This window comes from Triticum aestivum, chromosome 2A (genome assembly GCF_018294505.1).
Source record: "Triticum aestivum cultivar Chinese Spring chromosome 2A, IWGSC CS RefSeq v2.1, whole genome shotgun sequence".
Taxonomy (NCBI): domain Eukaryota; kingdom Viridiplantae; phylum Streptophyta; class Magnoliopsida; order Poales; family Poaceae; genus Triticum; species Triticum aestivum.
The window spans coordinates 395,489,407-395,504,181 of record NC_057797.1 but is presented as its reverse complement, the minus strand read 5'-3'; the positions used below and the strand labels follow the sequence as shown (position 1 = coordinate 395,504,181).

The window sequence follows — 14,775 nt, the reverse complement described above, 5'->3', positions numbered from 1 at the left end:
TGTATAAAACTATATGCTTTGATCAACTCATCAGAGCATATATTCCAACTCCGAGATGCTTGCACCAGTCCATAGATGGATCGTTGGAGCTTGCACACTTTGTTAGCACCTTTAGGATTAACAAAACCTTCTGGTTGCATCATATACAACTTTTCTTTAAACAATCCATTAATGAATGCAATTTTGATATCCATTTGCCAGATTTCATAAAATGCGGCAACTGCTAACATGATTCAGATAGACTTTTAAGCATCGATACGAGTGAGAAAATCTCATCGTAGTCAACACCTTGAACTTGTTGAAAAGCCTTTTTGCAACAATTCGAGATTTGTAGATAGTAACACTACTATCAGCGTCCGTCTTCCTCTTGAAGATACATTTATTATGAATGGCTCACCGATCATCGGGCAAGTCAATCAAAGTCCATACTTTTTTCTCATACATGGATCCCATCTCAGATTTCATGGCCTTAAGCCATTTCACGGAATCTAGGCTCATCATCGCTTCCTCATAGTTCGTAGGTTCGTCATGGTCTAGTAACATGACTTCCAGAATAGCATTACCGTACCACTCTAGTGCGGAACATACTCTAGTTGACCTACGAGGTTCGGTAGTAACTTGATCTGAAGTTTCATGATCATCATCATGAACTTCCTCACTAATTGGTGTAGGCATCACTGGAACTGGTTTCTGTGATGAACTACTTTCCAATTAGGGAGAAGGTACAATTACCTCATCAATTTCAACTTTCCTCCCACTCACTTCTTTTGAGAGAAACTCCTTCTCTAGAAAGGATCCACTCTTAGCAACAAAGATCTTGCCTTCGGATCTGTGATAGAAGGTGTACCCAATAGTTTCTTTTGGGTATCCTATGAAGACACACTTCTCCGATTTGGGTTTGAGCTTATCAGGCTGAAATTTTTTTCCAAATAAGCATCGCAACCCCAAACTTTAAGAAACGATAGCTTTCGTTTCTTGCCAAACCATAGTTCATACGGTGTCGTCTCAACAGATTTAGATGGTGCCCTATTTAACGTGAATGCAGTTGTCTCTAATGCATAACCCAAAATGATAGTGATAAATCGGTAAGAGACATCATAGATCGCACCATATCTAATAAAGTATGGTTATGATGTTCGCACACACCATTACGCTATGGTGTTCCAGGTGGCGTGAGTTGCGAAACTATTCGACATTGTTTCAACTGAAGGCCAAACTCATAACTCAAATATTTTGTCTCCGCGATCAGATCATAGAAACTTTATTTTCTTGTTACGATGATTCTGCACTTCACTCTGAAATTCTTTGAACTTTTCAAACGTTTCAGACTTGTGTTTCATTAAGTAGATATACTCATATCTTCTCAAATCATCTGCGAAGATTAGAAAATAACGATACCCATCATGAGCCTCAACACTCATTGAATTGCATACATCAGTATGTATTATTTCCAATAAGTCTGTTGCTCACTCCATTGTTCCGGAGAACGGAGTCTTAGTCATCTTGCCCATGAGGCATGGTTCACAAGAATCAAGTGATTCATAATCAAGTGATTCCAAAAGCCCATCAGCATGGAGTTTCTTCATGCGCTTTACACCAATATGACCTAAACGGCAGTGCCACTAGTATTTTGCACTATTATTATCAACTTTGCATCTTTTGGCATCAATATCATGAATATGTGTATCACTACGATCGAGATTCAATAAACCATTCACCTTGGGTGTATGACCACAGAAGGTTTTATTCATGTAAATAGAATAGCAAGTATTCTTCGACTTAAATGAAAAACTGTATTGCAATAAACATGATCCAATCATATTCATGCTCAACGCAAAACACCAAATAACATTTATTTCTGGTTCAACACTAATCCCGAGGGTAAAAGGAGTGTGCGATGGTGATCTTATCAACCTTGGAATCATTTCCAACACACATCGTCACCACGCCCTTAACTAGTCTCTATTCATTTTGCAACTCCTGTTTCGAGTTACTACTCTAAGCAACTGAACCGGTATCAAATACTCCGGGGTTACTATGAACACCAGTAAAGTACACATCAATAACATGTATATCAAATATACCTTTCACTTTGCCATCCTTCTTATCCGCCAAGTATTTGGGGAAGTTCCGCTTCTAGTGACCATTTCCTTTGCAGCAGAAGCACTCAGTTTCAGGCTTGGGTCTAGCTTTGGGCTTCTTCATGGGAGTGACAACTTGCTAGCCATTCTTCTTGAAGTGCCCTTTCTTTCCCTTGCCCTTTAAACTAGTGCTCTTGTCGACCATCAACATTTGATGCTTTTCTTGATTTCTACCTTCGTTGATTTCAGCATCATGAAGAGCTCGGAATCATTTTCGTCATCCCTTGCATATTATAGTTCACCACGAAGTTCCACTAACTAGGCAATAGTGACTAGAGAACTCTTCCAATCACTATCTTATCTGGAAGATTAACTCCCACTTGATTCAAGCAATAGTACTTAGACATTCTGAGCACATGCTCACTGGTTGAGCTATTCTCCTCCATCTTGTAGGCAAAGTACTTGTCAGAGGTCTCATACCTCTCGACTCGGGCATGAGTCTGAAATATCAATTTTAGCTCTTGGAACATCTTATATGCTCCATGGCGTTCAAAACGTTTTTGAAGTCCTGGTTCTAAGCCGTAAAGCATGGGGCACTAAACTATCAAGTAGTCATCATACCGAGCTTGCCAAACGTTCATAACGTCTGCATCTGCTCCTGCAATAGGTCTATCACCTAGCGGTGCATCAAGGACATAATTCTTCTGTGTAGCAATGAGGATAATCCTAAAATCACGGAGCTAGTCCGCATCATTTCTACTAACATCTTTCAACATAGTTTTCTCTAGGAACATATCATAAATAAAACGGGGAAGCTATACGCAAGAATTGATCTACAAAATAGATATGCAAATACTATCAGGACTAAGTTCATGACAAATTTAAGTTCAATTAAACATATTACTTAAGAACTCCCACTTAGATAGACATCACTCTAGTCATCTAAATGATCACGTGATCCATATCAACTAAACCATGTCCGATCATCACGTGAGATGGAGTGGCTTTCAATGGTGAACATCACTATGTTGATCATATCTACTATATGATTCACATTCGACCTTTCGGTCTCAGTGTTCCGAGGCCATATCTGCATATGCTAGGCTCGTCAAGTTTAACCCGAGTATTCTGCATGTGCAAACTGGCTTGCACCCGTTGTATGTGAACGTAGAGCTTATCACACCCGATCATCACGTGGTGTCTCAACACGAAGAACTGTCACAATGGTGCATACTCAGGGAGAACACTTATACCTTGAAATTTAGTGAGACATCATCTTATAATGCTACCACTGTACTAAGCAAAATAAGATGCATAAAAGATAAACATCACATGCAATCAAAGTATGTGACATGATATGTCCATCATCATCGTGTGCCTTTGATCTCCATCTCCAAAGTACCGCCATGATCTCCATCGTCACCGGCATGACACCATGATCCCCATCATCTTGATCTCTATCAATGTGTCGGTACATGGTCATCTCGCCAACTATTGCTATCACATAGAAATAAAGTAAAGCAATTATATAGCGCTTGCATCTTATGCAATAAAGAGACAACCATAAGGCTCCTGCCAGTTGCCGATAACTTTAACAAAACATGCATGCAACAATTTCTATCTCATCACGTCTTGACCATATCACATCACAACATTCCCTGCAAAAACAAGTTAGACATCCTCTTCTTTGTTGTTGCAAGTTTTACGTGGCTTCTACAGGCTTAGCAAGAACCGTTCTTACCTACGCATAAAAACCACAACGGTTTTTCATCAAGTGTGTTGTTTTAACCTTCAACAAGGACCGGGCGTAGTCACACTCGATTCAACTAAAGTTGGAGAAACAAACACCCACTAGCCACCTGTGTGCGAAGCACGGCGGCAGAACCAGTCTCATGAACACGGTCATGTAATGTCGGTCTGGGTTGATTAATCAACAATACCGCCGAATCAAAGTATGACATGCTGTTAAGCAGTATGACTATTATCGCCCACAACTCTTTGTGTTCTACTCGTGCATATAACATCTACGCATAGACCTGGCTCTGATGCCACTGTCGGGGAACACAGTATTTCAAAAAAAATCCTACGATCACGCAAGGTCTATCTAGGAGATGCATAGCAACGAGAGGGGAGAGTGTGTCTACGTACCCTCGTAGACCGAAAGCAGAAGCGTTAAGTAACGTGGTGGATGTAGTCGAACATCTTCGTGATCCAACCGATCAAGTACCGAACGCATGACACCTACGCGATCTGCACACGTTCAGCTCGATGACGTCCCTCGTACTCTTGATCCAGCTGAGGCCGAGGGTGCGTTCCGTTAGCACGACGGCGTGTTGATGGTGATGATGAAGTTACCGACGCAGGGCTTTGCCTAAGCACTACGACAAATATGACCGAGATGGAAAACTATGGAGGGGGCACCGCACACGGCTAAAGATCAACTTGTGTGTCTATGGGGTGCCCCCTCCCCCGTATATGAAGGAGGGGAGGAGGAGGAGGATGGCTGGCCTCAAGGGGCGTGCCCAAAGGGGGGACTCCTACTCCTAGTAGGAGTAGGTTTCAACCTTTCCTAGTCCACGTAGGAGAAGAAGGAAGGAGAGGGAGAGGGAGAAGGAAAGAGGGGGGGGGGCGCCCCCTCCTAGTTCAATTCGGACCAGCCCATGGGGGCACGTTGCCTCCCCTTGTGGCCCTTCTCTCCTTTCCACTAAAGCCCAATAAGGCGCAATACTTCCCCCGATGAATTCTCGTAACTCCCCGGTTCTCCGAAATATACCCGAATCACTCAGAACCTTTCCGATGTCCAAATATAGCCTTCCAATATATGAATCTTTACCTCTCGACCATTTCGAGACTCCTCGTCATGTCCGTGATCTCATCCGGGACTCAGAACAAACTTCGGTCATCAAATCACATAACTCATAATACAAATCGTCATCGAACGTTAAGCATGCGGACCCTACGGGTTCGAGAACTATGTAGACATGACCAAGGCACATCTCCAGTCAATAACCAATAGAGGAAGCTGGATGCTCATATTGGCTCCTACATATTCTACGAAGATCTTTATCGGTCAAACCGCATAACAACATACGTTGTTCCCTTTGTCATCGGTATGTTACTTGCCCGAGATTCAATCATCGGTATCATCATACCTAGATCAATCTCGTCACTGGCAAGTCTCTTTACTTGTTTCGTAATGCGTCATCCCGTGACTAACTCATTAGTCACATTGCTTGCAAGGCTCATAGTGATGTGCATTACCGAGAGGGCCCAAAGATACCTCTCCGATACACGGAGTGACAAATCCTAATCTCGATCTATGCCAACTCAACAAACACCATCGAATACACCTGTAGAGCATCTTTATAATCACCCAGTTACGTTGTGACGTTTGATAGCACACAAGGTGTTCCACCGGTATTCGGGAGTTACATAATCTCATAGTTAGAGGAACATGTATAAGTCATGAAGAAAACAATAGCAATAAAACTCAACGATCATAATGCTAAGCTAACGGATGGGTCTTGTCCATCACATCATTCTCTAATGATGTGATCCCGTTCATCAAATGACAACATATGTCCATGGCCAGGAAACTTAACCATCTTTGATTAACGAGCTAGTCTAGTAGAGGCATACTAGGGACACTTTGTTTTGTCTATGTATTCACACATGTATCAAGTTTCCGGTTAATACAATTCTAGCATGAATAATAAACATTTATCATGATATAAGGAAATAAAATAATAACTTTATTATTGCCTCTAGGGCATATTTCCTTCAAACACCAGCTCCTAAATCACATAAAGTAGTTTTCACATAGTTTGTTTTTATGGAGCAAGGTATAGTTGGTATTCCCGGATCTCCAAGTTTTTTTGGTACTCCACCCTTAAAAGTATAATTAGCAAGCATGGTGGAGATTTCAGCTTCCAGTATTTTTCTCTTGTTGGTGATGATGTCTTTCATGTACTTTGCATAAGGAGGCATGTTTAAGATATCAGTCAAGTGAGTACGCAAAAAGACTGGCCTAAGCATTTCAACAAAGCGTTCAAATTCTTCATCATCTTTCTTTTTAGTTGACTTAGGTGGAAAGGGCATAGGTTTTTGAACCCATGGTTTTCTTTCCTTCCCATGCTCACTAGCAACAAAGTCTCTTTTATCATATCTCTTATTCTTGGGTTGTGGGTTATCAAGATCAACAACTGGTTCTATTTCAACATCATTGTTTGGTTCTTTATTATTTGTTTGAGTGTCTTCATGAACCTCATCATTATCTTTTTCATTATCAGAAGGTGAGTGTTCATTATCAGATTGAGTTTCAGCATCAGAAATAGAAACATCATTAGTAGCATCAGGAGGTTTTTCTACTTCAGATTCACTAGAGGCATGCAAAGTCCTATCATTTTTCTTTTTCTTTTTCTTTTTAGAAGGGCTAGGTGCATCAGTGTTAATTCTTTAAGAATCTTGTTCAATTCTCTTTGGGTGTCCCTCGGGATAAAGTGGTTCCTGAGTCATTTTCCCTCCTCTAGTGGCTACTCTAATAGCAAAGTCATTTATATTACTATTCATTTCATCAAGCAACTCTCTTTGATATTTAGCAACTTATTCTAGTTGAGTTTGAACCATAGAGGCATGTTTTCCTACACCTCTAACATCATTGCTAATTCTAAATAACAAGTCACTCAAACAAGCAATCATATCAGAATTGTGTTTCAATTGTTTCATAACATTTGCATTGAAGTGATATTGCTTTCAAGATAAGGAGTTCCACTTTCCCCACTAATCTTTGTCCTTGTTGCTGATTTCCTCCAAACAATCATGAATAAAGCAATGGTGGCTGGTATCTTTCAACACCCTCTCCCTTCAAATTCAAGACTTCCCTGTGATTCAGTATGCAGATGACACAATTCTGATCGTGCCTGCTTGCCCTAGACAACGGCAACAAGTGGATAATTTGCTAAAGCACTTTGCTGCTCATACTGCGCCGAAGATAAATTTTCACAAATCGATCATGATCCCCATCAATGTGGAAGAAACATTATTCAATCAGTTACTCAGCATCCTGGGATGCAAAAAAGGAAATTTCCCATTCACTTATTTGGGACTCCCTTTAAGTGCCAACAGACTGAAAATTGAGGATTTCATCCCTAGTTGTCAGAAAATTAAAAGGAGACTGTCAGGATGCTCTACTATGCTTTCATATGATGGAAGACTTCTCTTGATAAAATCAGTCTTCTCTGCCCTGCCAATATTCTTTATGAGCACACTGGCACGCCTGCTTCAGTCACCACACGGATTAATAAATATTGAAGAACATTTTTGTGGAGAAAATATGGGCAACTGATTGTTGGGCCTGCTCTGATTGCCTGGGACAAGGTTTGTAGAACAAAAGATCAAGGAGGCCTAGGCATTTTTGATGTTGTAATTCACAACAAGCCACTACTAATGAAGAACATTCAAAAGTTTCTGAACAAGCAACCTCTTCCTTGGGTAAATCTTATCTGGGAAACATACTACTGTTAATCTCTCGCTGGATTTAAAATGGAAGGATCTTATTGGTGGAAATGCCATTTCAAACTTCTACTAGACTACAAAGACAACCCAGTCTGTAAAATAGGTGATGGAGGTACTTGTTGCTATGGCATGATTGTTGGCTTGATTAACCTCTCAAGCACAAATTCCTAGAACTACACTCATATACATTGGATGATTCCCTCTCTGCTAGGGATTGGTTTCAACAACAGGATAATACCCAGCTGTTTCACACACCAATGTCCACACATGCCTATAACTAGATTCAATTATTGGAAAACCTACTTCAGAATCAGGCAGAAGTACAAACCAATGACAAATGAGCATGCAAAGGACAGAAAAACAAATTTTATTCCATCATAATGTACCAAAATTTATGCCCATGGCAGGAGAAGCAGATAATATTCAAGTGGCTTTGGAACAATGCTTGCAGACTAAGACATAAAATCTTCTTATGGTTATTAATCCATGACAGGGTAAATACCAGAAATCTGCTCAAAAGGAAGAGCTTCCACTTGGATTGCTATGAGTGTGTGTTCTACAATGAAAAGGCAGAAGAAACTTTGAGACATCTGTTTTAGGATTGTGGCTTTCTGCAAAACTGCTGGAACAGTGTTTTGCCAAGGAAAAAATTGGGAATATCTTGTATTGATGACATTCAGTTAGGACATCAACTTCTTCCGAAGAGCATTGCTATGGTATTATAATACAAGGGTGCTAGTCCACTTGGTGTCAAAGAAATGGGAAATTTTTTAGAACAGAAACCTCTAGTATCAATTGTGGGAAATTCAGGCTAAAGGAGGATTTGAGTTTACTGGTTCATAGAATTAAAAGGAAGCATCTAAACACCCTCCTATAGTGGATTAAGGATCATCTGGAATGACTCCTCATATAGACATAACATTATTTTAGTGGTATGATGTTGGAAAAAATTGGCATTGGTTAGAGGCTAGAGACTATCTTTTCTGCTTTTTATTTGTAGATATTGTAACCTTTATATTACTTTAATAGAAAACTAGCATAGAGCTACTGTTCTACGGTTGGTACTTCAAAAAAAATATCTAACTATACAACACATGCATGGAGCTTTTCGGGCATTGTGCAGTCTCACTCGTCCACGGATCTATCTATCTTCTCCTTCTAGTTCTAGGGATTAAAGAATTAAAAGTAGATAGAGAGTTTATTACGTAAACTTATCCGTAATCATAATAGAGTTACCGATAGTTTGACAAAATATCTAATTGTTGTAAATGTGCTACATGAAGGTGAATTTGCCTTTAGAGTGTCTACGCCCTTGGAATAAAACTCTCTTTCACCTGAAAAAAAAAAGTTAGCCTGACGGTGAGAAGACGCGTGCAGACACGTACGGCAGCACGTGTCGGGCGGTTTGACTGGCCGGTGCCAAACATGTGTGCATGGAGACCAGGTAGAGTGAGTGAAGTATACGAGACAAACGATGCATGCGGTGAGATGGTGGATTTATTGGGGGAGGCGCAGGCGCAGGCGGCCGTTTGGATGGATATACATGCATTGACGGTTAAAGCAACCGCTACCTGCATGCATCCTTAACTGTGCGTACGTCTGATGTGCATGCATGCATGCATGTAGCTTAGCCCAGGTGAGCCTAAGCAAGGGGGAAAAGGCTCATGTATTTCGGTACAGAGGGAGTAGTACATGCATGGATGAACTGGACGACGAAAGGGCCGGCCAGGGGCATATATGCACGCACATGGCACAGGGCATGGCCGCATATGTTTCATCAATGGATCGATGGACGGGTGATCGATGCGGCCGACCGGTAGCATGTGCCTGCGTATTTCTCCGCTCCGGTATGCCATGTCGCCGATGCATGCATGCCTAGCTAGTACTAACACACAGGAAAGGTACCAGAGAGCGACCGTTGTTGCGGCCATGGGCAGGGCCGTTTTGTTGGAGCCAGTAGTCACGGGTATCTCTCTCTCTCTCTCTCTCTGAGCATCCGGGAACGGAGCATCGTTGTCGACGGGCGGCATGGACGAAAGAAAAAAAGGAAAAGAAGCACGGATCACGCGGGCCCCGCACGCGACTTATCCAACTGCACCGCAGCCTCCCTCTCTCTCGTGCATGCACTTGTCGCCTCAGGACCGTTTGATCCGGTTATGGAACTAGTATGATTCTGGAACAACTACTCTGGACCATTGGATTGAAATCGGACACATGACGAGCGACCGACCATCTGTGCACAGCAACCAGCGTCAGTGTCAAGTCCCAAGCCGCCCGCGCCTTTAAAAGCCCGGCCGAGGGCTCGTCAATATCAGCACAACCGCAGCACCGCAGGTAGCAACTGAAACCTACGCCAGCTCAAGTCTATAGGGTGAGTCAGTGAGGAGAGCAGTAGCCAAATCTTCGAAGTACCTAGTTAGCTCTCCATCCTTCAGCTAGCCAAATCCCAGGCATGGACGGAAAGAAGAAGCCCACTGCTGCGACTGGGAGCTCCATCGTCGACGACCTCTTCGGCCCCAAGGACGGCGCCGCCTCCTCCTCCGCGGGCTACTTCAGCACCGTCTTCCCAACTCCATCCGGGGTATATATGCATCTCAATACTTTCCGGCTTAATCTTCGATCTTAATTTTGTGTGTGCGTTCGCCTTCAGTTCAAACTTTCTTTTCTGTCGAAAAAAGGGCGAACATGCATGTGTACAACGTCCCCGATTTGCTTACCTCTCACCCACACAAATTACTACTAGTTCCAAGTCCATCGTTTGCAAAAAAAAAAAAATAATTCCAATAGGCTTTCTTTCATTTTCTACCGGTTGAATATTAGTTTTAGAAAAAGATTTGATCAATTTCTTTACTAGAAAATGCATGGTCAAAGCATGGATTAAATAAATAAATCAGCATGGTACATGGATAATGCATATCGCTTCATGCGAGACGAAAGCACTTTTGTTTACATCAAACACGTGCGCATATAAACCACAGTACGTATATGTAGTATGTCACTTAGTACCAGACTAGCTAGTTAGTAATCTACTCATTAGTTTATCCTCATGCTGTCATGCATGCATGTACCTTTTTTTACATGCATGACGATGTGATCCAAAACAATGGACTGGTGGTGTTATACTTATATCGTCTACGGACTACGGTGCATATACTTCATGTACATAGTACTATCAGAGGAGCATTTGTTCGGCACGTGTGTGATATTTTTGGTTGCTTAATTGGTCAACCACGTACTTATTACGTGTGCATATATATGTATTGGTAATGGCAGGCGACGGGGAAAGATGCGTCACTCCGGGCAGCAGCAGCAGCTGGGAATAAATCATCGTCGGCAGGGCATCAGCAGCAAGGAAAGCAGCACGGGGGGTCACCTGAGTCGCCTTACTTCGGCTCCTCTTCCGTCCACTATGGCGGCCGGGACTTCTACGCCGGCGCCGAATCTCAGCGGCAATATTCGGCCGCCGCTGCCGCACCGGCACCCAAGCACAAGGACGACGGCGACACGTCGGCAGCCACCCGGGGTGACTGGTGGCAAGGTCGGTCCATCTCAACCTACCTCCTACGTACACTCCCTTTCATAAAGTACTAGTAGTAGTACGTATTGACTGTCTCTACGTTTTGACTAACTGAACCCCTTTTTTCCCCAGGTTCCCTCTACTACTAGCACTAGCAGGAAAAAGAGACTGGTGTGAGATGAGCGAGATATAAATAAAATGTACAGCTAGCTACCTCATAATAGCATGCTTCATCATCGTTATTTCACTGGGTGGAGAAGATGGTCGGTCCAGCGATCATCAGCTTAACTAATTAGTATTAAGCTACTGTTATGTTAGAGCTTGTGTGTGTCTACCTAGTTGGGACATGGGTCCTCTCATGTGTGTACTACTGTGCTCTTGTAATATGCCTTCTTCACACTAATATATGGTCGTGCGCTTGTATGTGTGTGCTATGATTTTGGGAAACGTTTGGGGCCGGGGCACCGGCGGAACGATTCGGCCGGTCTCCCTCTTCCTCGCGCAGCGCACGTACAGGAGGGCACCAGCGCCGGCAGGCACCACGCGTCGGCCAGGCGACCAGCGCGCTCCTTCGACCGCCGCCGCCAGAGAAGAGCGCCTTGTCGTCCGCGTGCGGCCGCCCCTCACCGGATGTCGTTCGCGTGCGGCCGCCCCTCGCCGGATCTCGTTCACCTGCGGCCGCCCCTCGCCGGATCTCGTGCGCCTGCGGCCGCCCCTCGCCGGACTACTACCCCTCTGCCTCTTCCCAGAATCCGCCCCTCTGCCTCTCCCTGGAATCCGCCCCGGCCGCCCCTCGCCAGACCTTGCAGCGCTCGAGCCCCCCCCCCCCCAGCCATGGCAGACTACACCCCACGGTGATTTTTTGTTAGAACCGGTTGTAGCAAATTCAATCGCCGGTGGTAGCAAAAATCTACTACTGTTGCAGCAAGACGCTACATCTAGTAAATAAAAAAGCTTCAAACCAGACTCGGAACACATGAAGAGCTGCAACCGTTTTAACAAAAGCTTCATCCCGCAGATGAAAAAGTTTCAACCCAGAGATTGAAAATCTTCAACCAGACACTACAAAAGTTGCAACCGTTTAAAAAAAAGCTTCATCCCGCAGATGAAAAAGCTTTATTCCGCAGATGAAAAAGCTTCTACAAGAGATCGAGAAAGCTTCAATCAAAATGTTGAAACCTGCGACGATGTCATTTTTGCTGGAACCAGCGGCATCGTTTGCTACAACCAGCGACTCACTTTGTTGCGACCCTTCACGGCGAGCTACAACTGGCGACAACGACGGCGACGCGTTTTTGCTATAACCGCACTGGATTTTTCTGCTGGAAGTGGCTTCATTTTTTGCTGGAACCGGCGGATTTTTTTGCTTCAAACGGTGACATTCGCAGAACTTTTGCTGGAACCGGCCATTAGATTTGCTGGAAAACGGTGACGGCGAGGACGGCGACCGGCGACCAGGAGCGGCAAGGACGGCGACCGGGGGCGACGAGGACGGCGACCGGAGGCGAGGACGACGACCGGGCGGCAACAAGGACGGAGATCGGCAATCGGGGGCAAGAACGGTGACCTGGCGGCAACAAGGACGGCGACCGGGGGCGAGGGCCGCGAGCCGGCGACGAGGACGGCCACCAGAGGGGACTGGAGGCGCGGCGACGAGGGCACCGAGCAGGAGCTACAGATCTAACCCGAGGTAGAAGAAGCCCAGGACGAATCGTTTCTTTTTTTGCTGCATCCAATGGCCACGCGGGCTCGCATCCAAGGGCTAGGGCTGGACCGGCCGAAACTTTCGGCCGGTGCGCCGGCGCCTAGCATCGCCCTATGGTTTTGCCTCTCCAACATCGAATTAGTCAGGCTTACTGAAAAAATCGAGCACACTGAATTCGTGCCTCCTTAGGCCTTGTTTGGCACACAGGGGTTGAACGGGCTTTTAGTGGATTTTCCCCGTCGGGCTTGCAAGCCCCTAAAAGCCCATGTGAATCGTTTCGTGCACTGAGCATCAACCGAGCCAGCCCCGAATATCTTCTCGTATCCTCCCCGATCCACGGGGCTTTCCAACATCGAGGGGTACCTCGCGGCTCGCAGGCCTCGCGCAAGAGGGAGACGAGACGCAGTCGCAAGAACCAGGCGCAGCAGCCGTCTCCACCGCCGCCGACGCCGCCGCCGGACGCCTGCTTCCTCTTCTTCCTAGAGCAAGCTGGCCATCTCCCCTGAGGCACTCCTCCCCCCTCCCCCCATCTTCATCTAGGGTTTCTCAATATGGCCGCTGCCGATTGGTCCGTCGTTCGTATCGTAGTCCTCGACGAGCTCGCCAAGCACGTCGTCACTGAGAGCCACCACCGTTCCTCTCTCCTTTCCAGCACCACCAGCACTACCAAACAACAATTTTATGTGAAAGGGAATATTGGGGCTGGAGATGGGATGAAACGTAGGGGATTAGAGGGGATTGGTGAAGGGGAGGGATCCAAATCCCCCAAAATCCCCAGCCCCTGTGGGGCTTGAAAACCTCTGGTGCCAAACAAGGTCTTAGTGGGATTATTTCGTTGAAAGTCACAAATAGATTGTCTTATGTATGTATCTGCGTTTGTAGGTTATCAAATGTGGTTTCGTCCCCCCTTGTTTGGAATAATCTAAATTAAAACGACGCTTTACTTTCTCTGTCCTACTTAATAAAACTATGTTATGCATTAACTCAATCAAATCCTACCAAAACCATGTGTTCCATTAACAAAATCAAATCAACCAAATCTTACCTAAACTTTAACTAAATCAAAAAAATTCTTACTTTGCTCTACACATACCCACATCGAATGTAATCTTACCAAAATCTCAACTAAATCAAACCTTTTCTTCCCTTCCCCTATCCATACTCATATGAAATCAAACTTAGCAAAAATCTAGAATATGGTGTGTAACATATATGTCGAACATAATTGATGTACCATTAGAATATGCATGCCATGGTTGCAATGCATGGCCAATTAGCTAAATCATATTAAATAGCTACCTCATAATATGAATATACATTTTTTTACGATTGTTAAATTTTGGAGTTAATACCACCCCGCACACTCTACTTGGCCAAGCAATAGGTAAAATATCAAATTCAATCCCATAGGAGTTATATCTCATCTATACATAAATCCCACCCTCTCGTGGCAGTGCACGAAAAAATATACTCCCTCCATTCCTAATATAGGGTGTGTAGTTTTTGACACGGAAATTAAAGAACGTACGTGGAGGGAAATTTTTCATAAGTTTTGGGCGAGATTTCACCTGACTAATTAACATGAGAAAATAGAGGAGCTTGCCTGATATAAGGAAATGTAATCAAATCCCTAAAAAAAATATCCAAACGAGTGGTGCAACGCAATACACCTTAATTTCAGATTTTTTTTCTCAAAAAACTATACACCTTATATCAAGGAACGGAGGGGGGTATTTGATTTTGCGAACCAATCTGTGGTTGGATGGTTAGGAGGACAGTGGTATCCCCAACCCACCAGGGTTCAAGTCCTAGACTCGACATCGGTGCTCGCATCTTCCTAGATTTATTTCACGCCTTCCGGCGATGTGCATTCAGTGGGTGGGGACGTTCCGTCATCTATGAAAGCGTTTAAAACGACTATGTCAACCTCAAGGTGTTGTGCCAGCTAAGTCTCTCGC

The 14,775-nt window shown here is 44.2% G+C and overlaps 1 protein-coding gene across 1 annotated transcript; it reads left to right on the top strand.

Annotated features, from left to right (window-relative positions):
• Window positions 1-9,895: 9,895 nt before the first annotated feature.
• Window positions 9,896-11,535, top strand: LOC123185306 (uncharacterized). Its single transcript, XM_044597221.1, has 3 exons — window positions 9,896-10,176; window positions 10,869-11,133; window positions 11,245-11,535. Exons 1-3 carry the CDS (start codon window positions 10,048-10,050, stop codon window positions 11,259-11,261), a joined length of 411 nt encoding a protein of 136 aa, XP_044453156.1. The 5' UTR covers window positions 9,896-10,047; the 3' UTR covers window positions 11,262-11,535.
• Window positions 11,536-14,775: the final 3,240 nt, after the last annotated feature.

What these genes read in the sequence shown, in the direction of transcription:
- LOC123185306 (XM_044597221.1), top strand. Translation starts at nt 10,048, where the DNA reads ATGGACGGAAAGAAGAAGCCCACTGCTGCGACTGGGAGCTCCATCGTC. An exon ending in TCTTCCCAACTCCATCCGGG is followed by an intron (nt 10,177 to 10,868) that starts GTATATATGCAT and finishes TGGTAATGGCAG; the next exon opens with GCGACGGGGAAAGATGCGTC.